At 48.1% G+C, this 18,003-nt stretch overlaps 1 protein-coding gene across 2 annotated transcripts; it reads right to left on the bottom strand.

Moving 5' to 3' along the window:
- Positions 1 to 8,580: 8,580 nt before the first annotated feature.
- AKAP5 (A-kinase anchoring protein 5) lies at positions 8,581 to 17,940 on the bottom strand. 2 transcript variants are annotated; one of them, XM_062181506.1, is made up of 2 exons: positions 17,856 to 17,940; positions 8,581 to 14,111 (listed from the first exon to the last, which is right to left on the bottom strand). In XM_062181506.1, exon 2 carries the CDS (start codon positions 13,869 to 13,871, stop codon positions 12,672 to 12,674), a length of 1,200 nt encoding a protein of 399 aa, XP_062037490.1. In that variant the 5' UTR covers positions 13,872 to 14,111; positions 17,856 to 17,940; the 3' UTR covers positions 8,581 to 12,671. The 2 variants fall into 2 exon arrangements, with proteins under 2 accessions (XP_062037490.1, XP_062037491.1); XM_062181507.1 differs by lacking the exon at positions 17,856 to 17,940 and adding an exon at positions 17,118 to 17,205.
- Between the last annotated feature and the right edge of the window lie 63 nt (positions 17,941 to 18,003).

Here is an 18,003-nt window from a genome sequence, read left to right as displayed (position 1 = left end):
CCAGATAAACTCATTCCATCAGGATAGGCCAAATGCTACCTTAAAAGGAAACCCAGATTACAAAAACCTGTACAATTAAAAAGAGGTCACAGCACGTACAGGAGAGCGAAAGGAAACATTGTGGGTGAAACCCCTCCACCCTATGGGACTGTGAATTAGCTTCACAAGCGTTCTTCTCACACGGTTTGTAGGGAGAGGGAGAGAGGGTTGGAACGGAAACAGTGGATTTCCATGTATTTTACCAAAACAAATTAATGTGCTATAATCACAAATAAAACCTCTTATTACTAACTCTGCCCTCAGGATGTGTTCTTGTTTGTTTTTTAAGATTTGTTTATGTGAAAGGCAGAGTGAAACAGAGAGGCAGAGACAGAGAGAGAGGTCGTCTATCTGCTGGTTCAATCCCCAAATAGCTGCGGTGGCTGGAGCTGAGCTGATCCAACGCCAGGAGCTTCTCCCGGGTCTCCCACGTGGGTGCAGAGGCCCAAGGACTTGGGCCATTTTCCACTGCTTTCCCAGCCCATAGCAGAGAGCTGGATTGGAAGTGGAGCAGCCGGGACCTGAACAGGCACCCATATGGAATGCTGACACTGCAGGTGGTGGCTTTACCTGCTGTGCCACAGCGCCAGCCCCGTGTTCTTGTTTTAGGACAGTATCACCCGCGTGTTGTCTGCCCAGCACTGAGGTCAGTATTGGTGTCCGTGCCGGGGCACATGGTGGAGGGGTGGTGCCTTTCCAGACACTCTCTCTGCAAAGAAACATCTCTAGTCATTTCCTTGAAGTTCCTCGCTTCCTGTCCACACTCCTGTCTCCTGCCACCTGTGACGTCATCCAGAGCAGCACTTCTCAAGCAGGGAGTATCAGGATTCTCCAGAGAAAAAGAACAGGAGTCCACAGGAAGTGTGTTTAGGGAAAAATACGAGTGATTTCCAAATGTTTTCACCAAAATACACTTATCTTTTCATTCCATTTTTCCATGAACTTAAAAACATTTTAACTCGAGAGACAAAAGCTCCCATCTGCTAGTTTACTCCCTAACTGCTCCGTCCAGGTCTCCCATGTGGCTGGCAGGAACCCAGCTACTTGACCCATCACCCATCGCCTCCCAGGGTCTGCATTTACAGGAAGCTGGAATCAAGGATCAAACCCAGACGCACTGATGTGGGACGTCAGCATCGTAAGCTCAAGGCCAGACACACCAAACCCCTGCTCGCAGCACAAAGCAGTTTATTATACAGAATTGACTTGGTGCCAGCATTGTACAGCAGGTGAAGGCACTGTTTGTGAGCCAGCTTCCCACACGGGGGCACCCATTTGAGTCCCAGCTTCTCCACTTCTGATCCAGCTCCCCGCCAATGTGCCTGGGAAAGCAGTAAAATAAATAAAATAACAGCCTAAGTAGTTGGGCCTGTATAGCCCACATGGGAGACCCAGATGGAATTCCAGGCTCTTGACATTAGTCTGGCCTAGCTCTGGCTGTCAGCCTTTTGGGGAGTGAACCTATGGATGGAGTGTCTCTCTGTCTATGTCACTTTGCCTTTCAGATATATAAAATAAATGTTTCTTAATTAGCTCATACAATTACGGAGGCTGAGAAGTCCCAAGATCTGTAGTTGGTAAGCTGAGGACCAGGAGTGCTGATAGCCTAAGGTTCCAGTCCCCAAGCTGGCACACTGGAGACCCAAGGACAGCGCATGTCTGAGTCCGGTCGGGCCGGAGGAGGTCTCCTCATTCTGCTCAGGCCTTAAACTGGTCGAGTGAGGGTCACGCACTTCAGGAAGGGGGTTCTGCTGTACACTCAGGCTACAGATTGCAGTGATGATCTTCTCCATACACACCTTCACAGATGCCCCCAAGGAAATGTTTGATTAAATACCTGGGCAATTTATGGATCAAATTGACACATAAAATTAGCCGTCTCATAGGACTGTCCCCTCACCATGGAGCCGTGTGGCAATGCGGGGACGGATAGCGGCCGGAGGTGCTGCCCGCTGTGGACTATGTAGAGGACAGCCCACGACCAGCAGCGATCCCAACCAACATGTCAGCCGATCTGGGCTGCCATGCTCTAAAAGCCTAAATAAGGAATACAAAGAGACAATTTGGGCATTTTTTTAATCCTGGTCATTTTTGGGGTGCATATTCTGATAAGATGATGGAAATATATTAGTTCAGAAGTAAGGTCTATCCTTTTTCCAAGTTCCTAAAAGAAAAAAAATTAAAAATCAGAGATAGTTGAGTCAGCAACACCGTTTAAAATTTATTTGCTTAATATCCAAATAATCTTGTCTGTAAGTGGAAATGTGAGTGTACGGTATGATTTGTGTATGTTCTAAATATGGCCATAAGGTGGCGCCAATGCTCCTTTTAAAAAAATACATCCTACTCAAATTCAGAATTACTACCTCATTCACTGGTAAAGAACTACTTTTGGATATTGCTTCATAGCCAAGGCCAATGGGAAATCTCCCTAAAACTCCATAATGTGTTAGGTATTTAGATATCTTGACACCCCTCTTTATTCAAGATGCTTCCAAATTACATGTCAGTATATCAGAAAACATGTCCCCCTTACTGTGTTTGTTGCATTGAGCATGTCTGGGATTTGTGCCTTTGGGGTTTCAGTCCAACCACATTGGCTCTTCTATTTGGGCATCAAACAGTTTTGTTTTACTTATTTCAGAGACAGAGATCTCCCATGCCCTTGGTTCACTCTGCCAATTATATATAACTTATTATATATAAACTTTAAAAAGCTGACATATCCACACACATCATGAATCTATAAATTATAAATCTATAAAACACAGTTTTTGGATTAGTTGCCTGAAATGCCTCTATATTTTCTCCTGCTTTTTTTTAAAGATCTTCTTTTTATTATTTATTTGAAAGGCAGAGTTAGAGAGAGGGGGGGAGTTAATGAGAGAGAGGTCTTCCATCTGCTGGTTCACTCCCCAAGTGGCCACATCAACCAGGGTTGGGCCAGGCTGAAGCCAGGAGCCAGGAGCTTTGGGGTCTCCCACGTCGGTGCAGGGGCCCAAGTACTTGGGGCATCTTCTGCTTTCCCAACCACATTAGCAGGGAGCTGGATCAGAAATGGAGCAGCCAGGACTCGAACTGGTGCCCATATGGGATGCTGACGCTGCAGGTGCTGGCTTTGCCCACTGCACCACAATGTTGCCCCCCCAACTCCATTTTTAACATTAAATTGAAAGACAGTTGAGTAAACACTCCTGTGCTTGCTTTTTGCCTCACTTCATTCTCCATAGCTTACAGCCCGTGGAGCTGGTCAATGGTATTTTCTGCAATTTACTTATTTTCAGCTTGGTTCAGCAACTTTCTATGATCGTGTTCTTTTTTCCTTTCTCCCCTCACTTCCTTCCCTCCAGCTCCATTCTCTTGGGTTGCTGAGAGTGCTTTTCTTTTCATTTCTTCATTTTTTTAAAAAAATTATTTTATTTGAAGAGCAGAGAGAGAGAGAGGAGGATTTCCATTTTACTGGTTCACTACCCCAAGGCCCACAACAGCCAGGACTGGGCCAGGGTGAAGTCAGGAGCCAGGAACTCCATCCATGTCTCCCATGAGTGGCAGGAACCCAAGTACTGGAGCCATCATCTGCTGCCTTATCAGGATGCAAATAGCAGGAAGCTGGGTCAGCAGCAGCGGTGAGACTCGGCTCTCATATACGGGATTTGGACATCCCAAGCCTTGGCTTAGCCCACTGTTAACCCGCAGCCATATGAATGCCCCCTCCAGATGTTTTATTTATTTGAAAGAGCTACACACACACACAGAGAGAGGGAGGGATAGACGTATCTCCCATCAGCTGGTTCACTCCCACAATGCCAGAGGCATGGAGCTCCATCTGGGTCTCCCACGTGGCTTCAGGGGCCCAAGCACTTGGGCCATCCTCTGTTGCTTTCCCAGATGCATTAACAGGGAGCTGGATCAGAAGTGGAGCAGCTGGGACCTGAACCGGCACCCATACAGGATGCCGGCGCCACAGGTGGAGGCTTAGCCTACTACACCACAGCACCGACTCCAATCTTATGAATGTATCCCCGCCTCACTTTTCTGTAGTAGAAGCCATGTACTTCTTAGTCCCAGCCATACATAGCTTTTACAAAGGTGGGGGTGTCGGGGGAGGGGCCCAGCATTCACTATAGCTGCCTTGTAGGGAGGGAAGGCCCTGTGATGTTGGGGAGAAAACATAGGTTACTTTGCCAAGGAGAAAATGAAAGGCAGACCAAAGATTCTCAGGGTGGGAGGCAGGGCCCAAAATATTTTTTGCTGGACCAGTTCCTGGCTCCCCACACGGCTGTTTTTTCACACATGTGCAAAGTCTGGAGCTGTGAGCCCAGCAGGCCTGTCCCCTCTCTCCATCACCAGACTTTAACTGTCGGGGAGTGGCATACAAAGGGAAGGCTCTGCTCAACGCCTCACTAGGGGGCGCTGCTTCCCCAAGTGTCGGGCTGGCCCCAGACAGCTCAGCTTTTCCTTAGCCTGGTTGAAACACCAATATTAATTAATATTAATCAATCAACACTGGTTGATTAATGTTAACCTGCTAGTTCGTCTTAAATCCCTGAAAGAAGTAACAATTTTCACTGACAAAGTTCTCATGTGTTGTAGAAATCAGAATAAGGCTTTCAATTTCGGGGCCGGCACTGTGGGGTAGCAGGTTAAGCGGCTGTTTGCTGCGACAGTTTCTGTTCAAGTCTCGGCTGCTCCACTTCCAGAACAGATCCCTACTAATGCACCTGGGAAAGCAGCGGAAGATGGCCCAAGTCCATGGGCCCCTGCACTCACATGGGAGATCCGGAAGAAGTTCCTGGCTCCTGGCTTCAGCCTGGACCAGTCCCAGCCATTGCGGCCATTTGGGGAGTGAACCAGGAAGATCTCTCTGTCTGTCTGTCTCTTCTATCTCTTTCTCTAACTCTGCCTTTCAAATACATAAAAAAAATATATGTTTACCCTCCCCCAAAGGAATAAGACTCAATTCTACCAGGTGAACCATGTTTGCCAAATTTTGCAGAACCCTGCACTAAAATGGGTGTATTTTACTGTTTGTAAACTACATCCTACAAAGAAAATAAGACTAGTTCCACCCAGATAAATGCAGAAAGGTCTTTTTTTAAAGATATATTTTATTTATTTGAAATAGAGTTAGAGAGATCTTCCATCTCCTGTTTCACTCCCCAAATGGCTGCAGTGACCGGGGCTGTGCCAGGCCAAAGCCAAGAGCCAGGAGCTTCCTCCAGGTCTCCCACATGGGTGCAGGGGCCCAAGGACTTGGGCCATCTTCTGCTGCTTTCCCAGGCCATTAGCTGGGCATTGGATGGGAAGTGGAGCAGCTGGGACTCAAACCAGTGCCCACATGGGAAACTGACTCCGACCCCCAGAGAAGTCTTAATGACCGTCTTTATACACTAGCAATGCTTCAGGAAAGCAATCTGCCAGACATTGGAAATCGGAAATAATTAAGGAAATTCACTCTGAAATCAGGGAACTTACTGGTCAGGCATTTGTAGCATGTTTGTGTAAGATCAGAAACCCAGTTTGACTCCTTCCAGCTGAACGGAGTCGTGTCCACACAGCAGCCTGACAGTGCACAGGGCCACCCACTCTTGGCCTCTCGGGAGGATGAGGCACTGTTTCTGGCTGCCCTGCCGGAGGAGAAGTGAAATTCTGACCAAAGCTCCTGGGCTGCGAATGGGCCACTGCACGGGGGAGCTCTGCCCTGGAACTGACTGAGCAACTGGCACAGGCATGCTACAGCGGCATCCATTCCAGCAGGGACTGACCAGAGTTGAGGTCTAGAGACCTACTGATGGCCACACTGGGCATCAGTTTGGGAACCGGCAGTTAAGTCTGGTGGTGTTCTGTGCCCTGCACCTCCCAGGAGTGCAAAAGCAGAAGTCTTGGCTTTGTTTTAACTTTTTATCTGAGACACAGCAAGCTCTCACCCCCTGGTGCACTCACTAAATGCCCACAGAGGACAGGGACAGCCGAAGCCAGGAGCTAGGAACCCCGTCCAATTCTCCCACTTGGGTGGCAGGGACCCAAACGCTGCTTCCTCCCAGGGTCTGTATTAGCAGGAAGCCGGAGTCAGGAGCTGGAGCTGGGCATTGGACCGGGGTGCTCTGATGTGGAACACAGGCATTTTACCTTGTGTCCTAACCACTAGGCTAAATGCCCACCATGAAGGCCTGCACTTTATGGCCAGAGAAAAGAAAAAAAGTTATTCACAAAGGAACCAGGGACCTCAGATTTCAGTATTAAATTCAGGTCTAAGAGGGATCAGCAGAATCGCCTATGAAGACAAGCTCTAGAAGGGGTGGTGTATCTTTCTTATTAGAAATAAGTGATTTAGGCCGGCGCCGTGGCTCACTAGGCTAATCCTCCACCTTGCGGCACCGGCACACCGGGTTCTAGTCCCGGTTGGGGCACCGATCCTGTCCCGGTTGCCCCTCTTCCAGGCCAGCTCTCTGCTGTGGCCAGGGAAGGCAGTGGAGGATGGCCCAAAGCCCTTGGGCCCTGCACCCCATGGGAGACCAGGAGAAGCACCTGGCTCCTGCCATCGGAACAGCGCGGTGCGCTGGCCACAGCACGCCTACCGCGGCGGCCATTGGAGGGTGAACCAACGGCAAAAGGAAGACCTTTCTCTCTGTCTCTCTCTCTCACTGTCCACTCTGCCTGTCAATCAAAAAAAAAAAAAAGAAATAAGTGATTTAGGGGCCGGCACCGTGGCTCACTTGGCTAATCCTCCACCTACGGTGCTGGCACCTCATATGGGTGCCGAGTTCTAGTCTCAGCTGCTCCTCTTCCAGTCCAGCTCTCTGCTGTGACCTGGGAGGGCAGTGGAGGATGGCCCAAGTGCTTGGGCCCTGCACCCACATAGGAGACCAGGAAGAAGCACCTGGCTCCGGATTGGTGGCCATTTGCGGGGGGAACCAACGGAAGACCTTTCTCTCTTTCTCTCTCACTGTCTAACTCTACCTGTCAAATAAGTAAGAAAAAAAAAAAAAAGAGAAAGAAGTGATTTAATAAAACTTCTAAACATTCTGCAAAACATGAGACATTACACACCTGTGACGCCTGTAGATTAGGAAGACATTTTGCTTTGGAACTAGATTTAGTTTTAGGACTTCCTAGACAATACTAACTTTTAAATCAGTCCCAACACTTAGAAACTACGCTTGACTGGGACTGGCACTGTGGTGCAGCAGGTAAAGCCACTACATGCAATGCCAGCATCCTATATGGGTGCCAATTCAGATCCTGGCTGCTCCACTTCCCATCCAGTTCTCTGCTATGGCCTGGGAGAACAGTAGAAGATGGCCCAACTCCTTGGGCCCCTGCACCCATGTGGGAAACCCAGAAGGAGCGCCTGGCTCCTGGCATCGGGTCGGCCCAGCTCCAGCCATTGCTGCCAATTGGGGAGTGAACCAGCGGATGAAAGACCTCTCTCTCTCTCTCTCTCTCTGCCTGCCTCTGCCTCTCTGTAACACTCCCTTGCAAATAAATAAATAAATCTTAAAAAAAAAAAAAAAAGAAAGAAAGAAAAAGAAACTACACTTGTCTCTCAGTGTCAGTGGGATACTGGTTCTATGGCCCCATACACAGCCAAATCCACAGATGCTGAAGTCCCTTATATAAAATGGCATAGCATTTGCACATAATATGCATGTCTTCCTGCAAACTTTAAGTCATCTCTAGATAACTTATCATTCTAATATAAATCCCATATATATAGTTGCTATATTGTATTGCTTAGGGAATAATGACAAGGCAAAGTCTGCACAGTACAGAGGTACAAAGGTAACTTTCCCCCCAAACATTTCCTCTGTGGTTGGTGGAATCTACCAATGCTGAGCCCATGTGCCCAGAAGGCTGACTGTGGAGCCTCCTGTGGGGTCCCATTATCCACACTGGTTGCATGCAAGAAAAAATAGGGTTATTGTACAGGGTGGGCATGTGGCACAGTGGGTTAAGCTGCCACTTGCAACACTTGTATCCTGTATCAGAGTTCCTGGCTCAAGTCCTGCCTTTGCTTCTGATCCAGCATCCTGCTAATGTACACCCTGGAAGGGAGCAGATGATGATCCAAATCCTTGGGTCCCTGCTATCCACGTCGGAGACCAGGATGGAATTTCTGCCTCCTTGCTTCAACTTGGCCCAGTCCTGGCTGTTGCCAGCATTTGGGAGTGAACCAGCAGATGGAAGGCCTCCATCTGTCTGCTTTCCAAATAAGTAAACTTTAAAAAACAAAACCAAAAAACAAGGTTGTTAACCTTAGCAGAATGCAGTCAGTGCCTCTGTGAACACAGAAAGTTTGGAACACCCAGCTTTAGCAGGTACCATCTGAATGAGCATTTTCGTATCAAGACAGCTGAGTTGTTTGGAAAACATAAAGATTCTTAGCACTTACAGGCTGGCTGGCATAAAGCAGAAAGGACACCTAGTGAGGACACCAAGCGAGGATGAAACCCGTTTTGTCAAATCCGTAGACGGCAATCAGTTCAGAGGCACCGGGTCGCCTGAATGAGGTCCAAGTTGCAGTGTTTACATCACCCTGGCTGGAGGTTACCCCTCGGGTTGCTAGACAGCCTGTGGAACTCTGGCAGTGTTAACTCAGGAATCCATCAATGTTCAGTGTGATCTTTCCAGCCCTGGGAACTGAACATCACCTCCCCACATCGGAGAGGTCTGGCCAAACACAACTTAGCGTTTATTCTGTACTTATCATCAGCACACAGAGAATTCACCTTGAAGCCTTTTTTCCACAGAATCTTCTTTCTTTAATAATAGCATCTGAGCCACAGTCATATAATACTAATTCTAATGATAAATACAAAATGGAATTTTACTTCCATAAGAGCTCATCCACTTAACATTTTTACAGACAAAGGACTACTATAAATATGTAACATTATGCAGGCTTCTTCCTGCACCTCGTCACAAATCAGAGTGAATACATTGTGTAACTGCTCAGGGACTGAAAGCCTGCAGACTGCTGTATGCACACCACACCTGCCCCACGCCAGAACAATCAGCAGCGCTTTCTTCTCCCCTACATGGCACTTGAGCGGCAGAATCGTCCAGGGCTCTCAGCCTTCACCCCTGCCCTAGTTCCTCTCATCACTGCTCCCTAAGCTGAGCCCTTGGAGGCCAGCAAACCTGTCCCATCATTAAACAGCTTCTGGCTTGTGTTATGCCTAACACATGTGTTAAATCAGAAGGAATTTAATCATGACACCCAAGTTTTACGTCACTTCTTCCTAATAATTTCTTGGTAACTGAATAAGGATTATAAAAAAAAAATTATATTTCAAAAAAGTACTAGGATCAAAATTTGGAATTCTGTACAAAAAATTTCATATTACACAATAAAACACCATAGAAATTTGAACCTAAAGAACTCTCAACCTTGAAGATATTAAAAATGCAGATTGGCAGACAGAAAAGTCAAACTCTGATGTGTAGCTTATCAGAGGAAATTAGAATGTACACTTCACATCTCAATAAAGTTGACATTAAAAGGGGAATTCCAAAGTCTAACAATTATTTTTTTAAAATTCTGCTGTAAACCCCTAAAAAATTCTTAACTGTAAAAAATAAGGCAACTTGAAGTTAGAAATATACAGATGAAATTAACCGGATTGCGTGGAGCCAGATGTGACTGGTCTCTGGTGATTCTGAGCCCAATTTCTGCGAGATGCCTATCCGTATGTACTGGTGAAACGACATCCTCTCTCTGGAGTAAATCAAAGCGTCTCTAAGGCCCTACTAAACAGTAGAACAATTGAGATCATCGCAAACTTCATGCTGTCAGATGCATTACCTTGGAAGAAAATTATGCAGACAGCTTCTCTGAAGAACTCCAGTTGTGCCACCTGCTTATTATTCTTTGAGGTGGAGGAGGTGGCAGGGAACATAATTCTGTTTGAAAGCTCTTTTGTTTTCTGCTACTTTTACTTCAATGTTACCAGGAACTATTTTTGTATCCTATAAGGTGGTTTGAAAAAAATGGCAAGTGCACAGTGCTACATACAATAAGGGAGACTTTTCATAATCTCTGGGTTGTAAGAAGCAAACTTGACTCTTAAAAGAGGGAACACAGAAGCTGGCACCACGGCCAAGCGGGTAAAGCCACTGCCTGCAGTGCCAGCATTCCATATGGGCACCGGTTTGAGTCCGGCTTCTTCTGATCCAGCTCTCTGCTACAGCCTCGGAAAGAAGCAGAAGATGGCCCAAGTCCTTGGGCCCCTGCACCCGTATGGGAGACCTGGGGGAAGCTCCTGGATCCTGGCTTCAGATTGGCCCAGCTCTGGCCACTGCAGCCATTTAGGGAGTAAACCAGAGGATGAAAGACCTCCCTCTTTCTCTCTGCCTCTCTAATAAATAAATAAACCTTAAAAAAAAAAAAAAGAGAGAAGGGATATAATATGCTGAAAAAAATGAACAAATATTTGATTAGCTCCCCCAATCCTGTAAAATTCCAAGTTCAAAGAGAAACTGAACCCTAGCTAATAAATAAAAGCACTAAAAGCAGCATTTAGATGAAAATCAATGTGGTGTTAAGTTTAAACCTTTTAAATGAACATTTTTATGTTGTCAACCGGATGCATCAGAACCTATTTACATTCAGTGAATGTTTTGCATTTAAGGTCAAATTACTTAAAATAAATACCATTATAATAAAAATATTTTTGAGACTTGTAAGCCATCTGATTCCTGATTATTTCTATGACAATTAAACAAGTTGGGTCACCCTAGAATTCACTGTAAAATGATCTGGCCACATAGCGGATGGAATGAGACTGAGACCAATTAATTTTCAGATTCCTTTTCCAAAGAGATCCTCTCATCAGAAAAGATTGAGGGGAAATTGCTTAGGGATGGATGCAAGTGAACACACATCTCATCATAAAGACAATAATATATTCTACCCAAAAATACCTATAAGAGCACAGTGGAAAAAAAAAAAAACCTACTACTTAGATAAAAAGTTACTTTCTTAACCAAAAAAGACCTTGCAACTGCTTTTAAAAATCCCAAATGTCTAAACCTTCCAAAAATATTTTTAATAACTCATAAGTGCTATGCTCATTCTTAAGCAATTAGTGAAAGCTTCCAATGCAGATATGTTGGCTTGGAGCCATCCTTGTAGAAAATGAAGACCAGAGTCTTCAAACAGGGCTAAATGCACTCAACTTCATCGGGTTTGCCCACTGTTCACTTTTTAATGTGATAGAAGTTTTGCTGGTAGCTGTTCAAGTCCGTTAGCACCACATATAGTGAACTGAAGAGTCTTTTCAGAATGACTTAGCGGTTTTTTTCCTTCATGCTTAAGAATTGTAGAATTTGAAGAAATTTATTTCTTGGGTCATGTATGTAGAAAGACCCACTTTCCATCTTGCTAAGCTGAAGGATTTCTCCCAAAGGCTACAAGCATGAAGGTAGGAAAATGTGGAGATACTTTTGCACGTCAACAAATTCAGCAATCACTGATGAGATCAGAAGCTACCCTTTAAATAACTGTGTAAATTGCAAATAAGCCCTTTTCCTCTTGGTAAAGTACTAACTGGACTGAAAATCACAATGAAAAACTTGATTTTCAATATCCATGGAAAAAGCTTTTTGCTGGTCTCTCAACACCTAGAGACAATGAAAGAATACTGGCAATTAAAATAAAATGTGCTGTAGCAATAACTTTGCTCTTTCTAGTCAACCATGCCCATGGCTCATTCTTGGCCACGAATCAGTGACGTTTTCACTAAATTATTGTGGCCTCCTAGGACCTTAACTTCCAAGCCTGGATCTGACGTCCTTTACTCTCCCCTCTGGGAGGAGAGGCTGACAAACCAGCTTCTCAGAAGTGATTGTGCAAGGCCAGTGTTATGGTGAGCCGTGGCCATTTGCTACTTGGGAAGTCTGCCTCCTTCCTTCTATTGGACAAAAAGTAACCTTCTCTTTGTCTTGCTTTTGTTTTTTTTTTTTTTTTTTTTCTTTAGCAGATCAGCCTCTGTAGAAATAGATATATCCAGGCCTACTGGGGCAGGAGGAAGATGGGGAGGAACGATGCACTCTTTCCACACTTTTGTACGTGCCTGGCTGAAGGAACCAGTGAGTGGCATTTGCAAGGAACAGTGCTCAAGACTAGAAACCACTTACGTTTAATTCCAACATGCGTATTCTGCACACTCACTGCTGAAATTGACAAAATACATTTCTTGAGGTGAGACGACTTGCTTTACGAGTGTAATAACTAAAAATCGCATGTCACTAAAAGAGCTCACCCTAGTCATCATCTTAAACAAGATAAAAACGCACTGTCAGAAAAAGTTTTTGAAAAAAATGTTTCAACCGGACTCTGTGACATCAGAGGACATGGAAGAGCCTGGGGCATACAGTAAGTGCTCGATAAATACATCCTTTCTCCCCAAAGCTCTCCATTCAACACCCCATCTTAGCGACGCCCAGCGCTTCACTCGGCATTCCAAGTCTGCACAGACTTCCTCCAATCCGGAAGTGACTGCGTCTCAGTGGACCAGAGAGTTTTGTAGGAGTTCTCATTTGGCACTGAATAAAAAATAAATAAAATGCCATAAATGTGGAAAATAATTCACCACGAGCTTTCGGCCCTCTCCCAGGATCCAGAAATGAAGTCACTGCAGGGGGCTGTTTATTCTATTATCATCAGCAGCCATTTCATTGACCAGCTGTTCTATAGACAACTGGATGGCATTCTTGACGAGCGAAGACGCTGTTTCTATCAAGAGCGTCTCATACTGTTCTGAAGTTCTCCCCTCCACACCATCATCATTGTCCACTGAAACTAAGAACGGCTTGGGGACATTTTTCGACCTCTTCACATCAAATTCACTGATTTCGGTGTCTGTGATAATAATGGCAATGGGCTCCATCCTTTTGCTCTCCTCTGCTTGGGGTTTCTCTGCAGGGACGCCATTTTCTTTCCAATCTGATTCCTGGCGCAATCCAGAGTCTTCGGGCTCGGTCTGCGCCCCGGCCACCTCTCCCTCCGAGTCTTCCCGACCCGGCCGGCTCTCGGGGACGCCGTCCTCGGCTTCTGCCTCATGGCGCTGCTCCGTGCCTGCAGCCTCGGGCGCACCGGCTGGCGGGGCTTGAACGGCCGGCTCCTCCTCCTCCTCCTCCTGCGCCGTGTCGCTGTCTTTCCCGAGGACGAGCGCAGCAGGCCGCCCGCCATCGGAACCCAGCTCCACGGCGATCACTTGCTCCCCGGAAGGCCCACGGCCGCGGCCAGGGGCCTCAGAGGCCTCCGGGGGCGCCGGGGCCGGCGCGGCCTTGGCTGCCCGCTCGGCCGACGGGGTCCGGGCCCGGGTAGTCGACCCTTCCGCCTCTCCATGGACTCTGCCGCTGCAGTCGGAGTCCTCGAGAATTTGGGACCGCGCGCCCTTCTTGCCCCCTCTTGAGAATTTCACGCAAGGAATCTTAAGCCTGGATCTCACCCTCTTCTTGGGCAGGGCGGCGTCCTCGGCTCGGACGTCCGACCGCACTTCCGCCTCCACACGCATCTGCGCCTGCGCGGAATCCGCCCGCTTCCGGCGCGTCACGAGGCGCTGGAGGGAGGCCCAGGCTCCTGCGCGCCGCGGGGGCTGATGGGAAGCTCCAGTGCCCGCGGGGCCCGGGCCAGGCCTGGCGGCGGCCGGGGCCTCACAGCCCGCCGCGGGCTTCGGCTTTTGCTTCGGCGCCGGGGCTGCTTTCTTCCTTCGCTTGAAGCACAGCGTGGCCGCCTTGTCCCCCGGCCTCTCACCCCGAGGGCTGGCTTCCGCCGAGCGCCTCTCCTCCTTGTTCTCGACCTGAATTTCGGAGACCGAGGTCTCCATCTTCACGCTGCTCCGCGGGACGCTCTCGCTCAGCGGCCTTCGTGGCCCCAAGGTGGGCAGAGCTCACACGGCCAGGGCTTCCTCCAGGTGGGTGCTCCCCGTTGCCCTCACGCCATGCGGTCGCTGCAGGCGGCTGTGCGGCACACAGGGCTCCAGGGCCCTACGGCTTGCAGCGTCTCTCTGGGATGTCTTCATGGAAGGTCTTCACTCGATCCATGTTTGCTTTATTTAAGGATCAACCTGGGGAGAGAAGAGACAGTGTGTTTCATTTCTCCACGAGCCTTTGTAGAGGCTGTTGTAGTCGGCTCTAGCTGTGACTCCCTGAAGTGACTGGACAACAAAAACTGGGGTTTACTTCTGTCCTATCAAGAAGCTTTCAATGTGAATCTATTTCCTGCTTTTCCCTTCCTTAAAAACTTCACGGTGGCGGGGGAGGGGGGTATGGCGCTGTGGCGTAGTGGGTAAAACTGCTGCCTGCAGCATTGGCATCCCATATGGGCGCCGGTTCGAGTCCCGGCTGCCCCACTTCCGATCCAGCTCTCTGTTATGGCCTGGGAAAGCAGTGGAAGATGGCCCAAGTCCATGGGCTTCTGCACCCGCGTGGGAGACCTGGAAGAAGCTCCTGGCCTCAGATCGGCGCAGCTCTGGCCGTTGCAGCCAATTGGGGAGTGAAACAGTGGGTGAAGGACTTTCTCTCTCTCTTTCTCTCTCTCTCTGCTTCTCCTTCTCTGTGTAACTGACTCTCAAATAAATAAATAAATCTTAAAAAAAAAAAAAAACTTCATTACGTCTGCTAGCAGTTCTTCAGTTGTGCTGTCCTTATGAACTGTCCGTGACCCTCCGTTGCAAGTTTAGCAAAGAACAAAGACCAACCACACTGAAGGGCAGGGTGACAAGCAAGCTAATGCCATTTGGATCACGTGTAATAAAGAATTTCCCAACTGCCAAGGACTTTAGAGATTGAGAAGCCACATGTCCAGCCACATGAGCTAGAAAGGGGGCAGCTGGCTTGCTGAGAGCCAGAGTTAGCACAAGAGCCTGACTCCCGGTGTTCTTTGCATTCTACCAGACGGTTTCTGTTCTAAAAATGTGTTACATCACGGAGGTGCTACTTCTCAAACATACTCTTTGGAAAATTTAACATTACTGTCATTCGCCACTTTTAAATCAGCTGTATAATTCTGGCATTTTCACTGGAGTGTCTGCTGTTCAAACTTCTCTACCATAATGTACACAGTGTGTACACAGTGGAGAGTCAGTCATTGAGCAACTTTTTTTTTTTTTTTTGGAAGATTGATTGGTTTATTTGAGAGGCAGAGTTACAGAGAGAACAGTAGAAACAGATCTGCCATCCACTGGGACCAGGTTAAATCCAGGAGCCAGGAGCTTCCTCCAGATCCATGTGGATGCAGGGGCCCAAGCACTCGGGCCATCTTCCTCCTTCTTAGGCACATCAGCAGGGAGCAGGATCAGAAGTGGAACAGCAGGGACTCAAACCAGCGCCTGCAGGGGATGCCAGTGTCGTAGTCGGCAGCTTAACCTGCTGTGCCACGGTGCCAGCCTTGTAATTGAGCAACTTTTGCATCTTAGGCTGTGCTAAGCATCATAGTTACTTCTCTAATCTCTACTATAATATAAGAGGGCTTCAAATTAAAAGATTGGTTTAGGAGCTGGGGCTGGCCTAGTGGTTCAGACACCATTCGGGATAACCATGTCCCATACTGGAGTACTTGGGCTGGAAGACCAGCTTCCTGCTGATGTGCACCCTGGGAAGCTGCAGTGATGGTTCAAGTGTTTGCCACCCACACAGGAGACCTGGATTGCATTCCCAAATCTCAGCTTCAATGGACCCAATCCTGGCCGTTGCAGGCTTTTTGGAAGTGAACCAACAGATGGAAGCTCATGCCTTCTTTCTCTGTGTCTCTGCTTCATAAATCATTTTTTTAAAAAAGATAAGTTTGGGGCTGGCGTTGTGGTGCAGTGGGTTAAACCTCTGGCTGCAATGCTGGCATTCCATGTGGGTAGCAGTTCCAGCCCTGGCTGCTCTACTTCCAGTCCAGTTCCCTGCTCATGCACCTGGGAAAGCAGCAGAGGATAACTCAACTCCTTGGGCCTCTGCCACCACATGGGAAACCCGGAAGCTCCTGGCTCCTGGCTTCAGCCTGGCCCAGCCCCAGTCATTGCAGTCATTTGGGAAATGAATCAGCAGATGGAAAAAAATCTCTCTCTGCCCCTCTGTAACTGCATTTCAGACAAATAAATAACGTTTTAAAGAAATAAGTAAAAAAAAGTTTGTTTTGGTGCAAAAAATTGAAATCCACAAATATACAAGAGATCTTCACAAACCATGGAAATGAAAATTACAAAATAATGCATGAATTTCAAGGGTTCTTTTGGTGTACAAATAAACATCTTTTCATTCCATTTTCCATAGTTTCTGAAGTCTCCTCGTACTACAGCGTGGAAGGGCGTTCTCACCATGTACAGATGAAGCAATGGCCCCACACCTCCAAGCACAGTAGTAACAGAGCTCAGATTCAGTCCAGATCCGCCTGGTCCTGAAGCCTGGTGCTCTGAGGTTGTGCTCTACGAGTTTCACCAAAAAACGAACTGTCTGGAGTGGCTAGTCTGCAACAGAACCATTCGTGTAGATTCTTGAACAGTGATTAACAGCCATTTTATTAACCATAACGCAGCCCATCAGCTCAGCCTCGAACCAAGGCTGGACTGAATTCTTGCTATTCTGAAGCCAAACTTTTGAAATCCTTCATATTTTATTGTCTTGGTCAACTAAGTTAAAAAAAAAAAAAGCCTAAGATAAACTGACAAGCTATGCAATCAGCAAATAGATTAGTTTCATATACACATAAAGGTGTATTTGGAAAGGAATCCACAGAATGGTACCTGGGCACCCAAGAAAGAAGGTGTGAGGCCTCGAAAAAAAGTCGTATGACCTAAAATAAGCGAAGAGACTCTTTCCTCAGACTGTTTTTATGCAAATCCCTCACGTGCGTCTCATTTAGGAAGCCCTTAATTCTATGAACGAGAGAAAGAACTGGAACCCTGAACATCCGTTTACAACCTAAGCAAATGTTCCCTTAGGTTGCACCCTTCATGCCTCTAACAGAAAGAATCCTTCTGGAACCACGATGGAATTCCGATCTAAACGTCTCACGGTGCCCCCTCTCACCTAGTGCCGCGGTAAGCGCTGGACTCTGAGCTGGTTAGAACTCTAAGCCGTCTCACCTCTGGTGGGTTCTCAGCCCCTGAGCCTTTTTATTGAGGAGACGGTGTTATTACTGATGGAAATACTGAAGTCAGATCATGTTCAGGAATGTGTCATCTGCAGCTAACCTGGATTGCCCAAAGACAGTTTCTTCGAGACGCTCGGGTGAATGCATATCACACTGCAGAAATAAAACGGCCACACACACACTCTGACGGGGGGGGGGGGGGGGCCTCAATCTGCAGACAGGAGACCTCTGCAGGTGACTCGCCCTGGAGCCTCCGGAGACCCGAAAGTCCCTGCTGTCGTCGCCGCAGAAAGCACAGCACCAGCCAGGGCTTCCTCCTGCAGGGAGCCAATCTCTCCTGGCACGATAGAGAGCCCAGGATGAAGTCCTCAAAAAAGGAAAATGCCGGGGGCGTGAACAGAGAACCCAGCTTCGAGCTCGCTGCAAGACGGTAATGGCCAGGAACCCATCGCCACATTGTACCCCCCGCCCCGCTCCACCAAAAAAAAAAAAAAAAAAAAAAAAAAAAAAACACGGTAAGGAAGGAAAAAAGCTACCGGGCAGCCCGGGCTTCCAGGTCGCGCTGCAACGCCAGGCGGGAGGGTGGGCAGCGCGGGCAGGGGCGGCCCTGGCTGCAGATTCCTGCTGACCAACGAGCGCCCGCCACCTCGGGGCGCTCCGCAGCCCGCGCCCGCCGCCCACCCTCCCGGACACTGCCCCGGAGCCTCCTCCCCGCCCTGCCTCCACTTACCCAGAGCGCAGGGGTCCCGACCAGCCTCGTTCCCGGGGTCGGCAGTCGGCGAGCCACGGTCGCACCCGCAGCCAGCAGCCCTCTGCGGCGCAGGGACCGCGGCCCCGCAGCGCCCCCTCCCCAGCAGCGCGGGCACCGGCAGGCAGCG

Source organism: Lepus europaeus, chromosome 22, assembly GCF_033115175.1.
Source record: "Lepus europaeus isolate LE1 chromosome 22, mLepTim1.pri, whole genome shotgun sequence".
NCBI lineage: Eukaryota > Metazoa > Chordata > Mammalia > Lagomorpha > Leporidae > Lepus > Lepus europaeus.
This window is presented reverse-complemented; position numbering and strand designations above follow the sequence as displayed.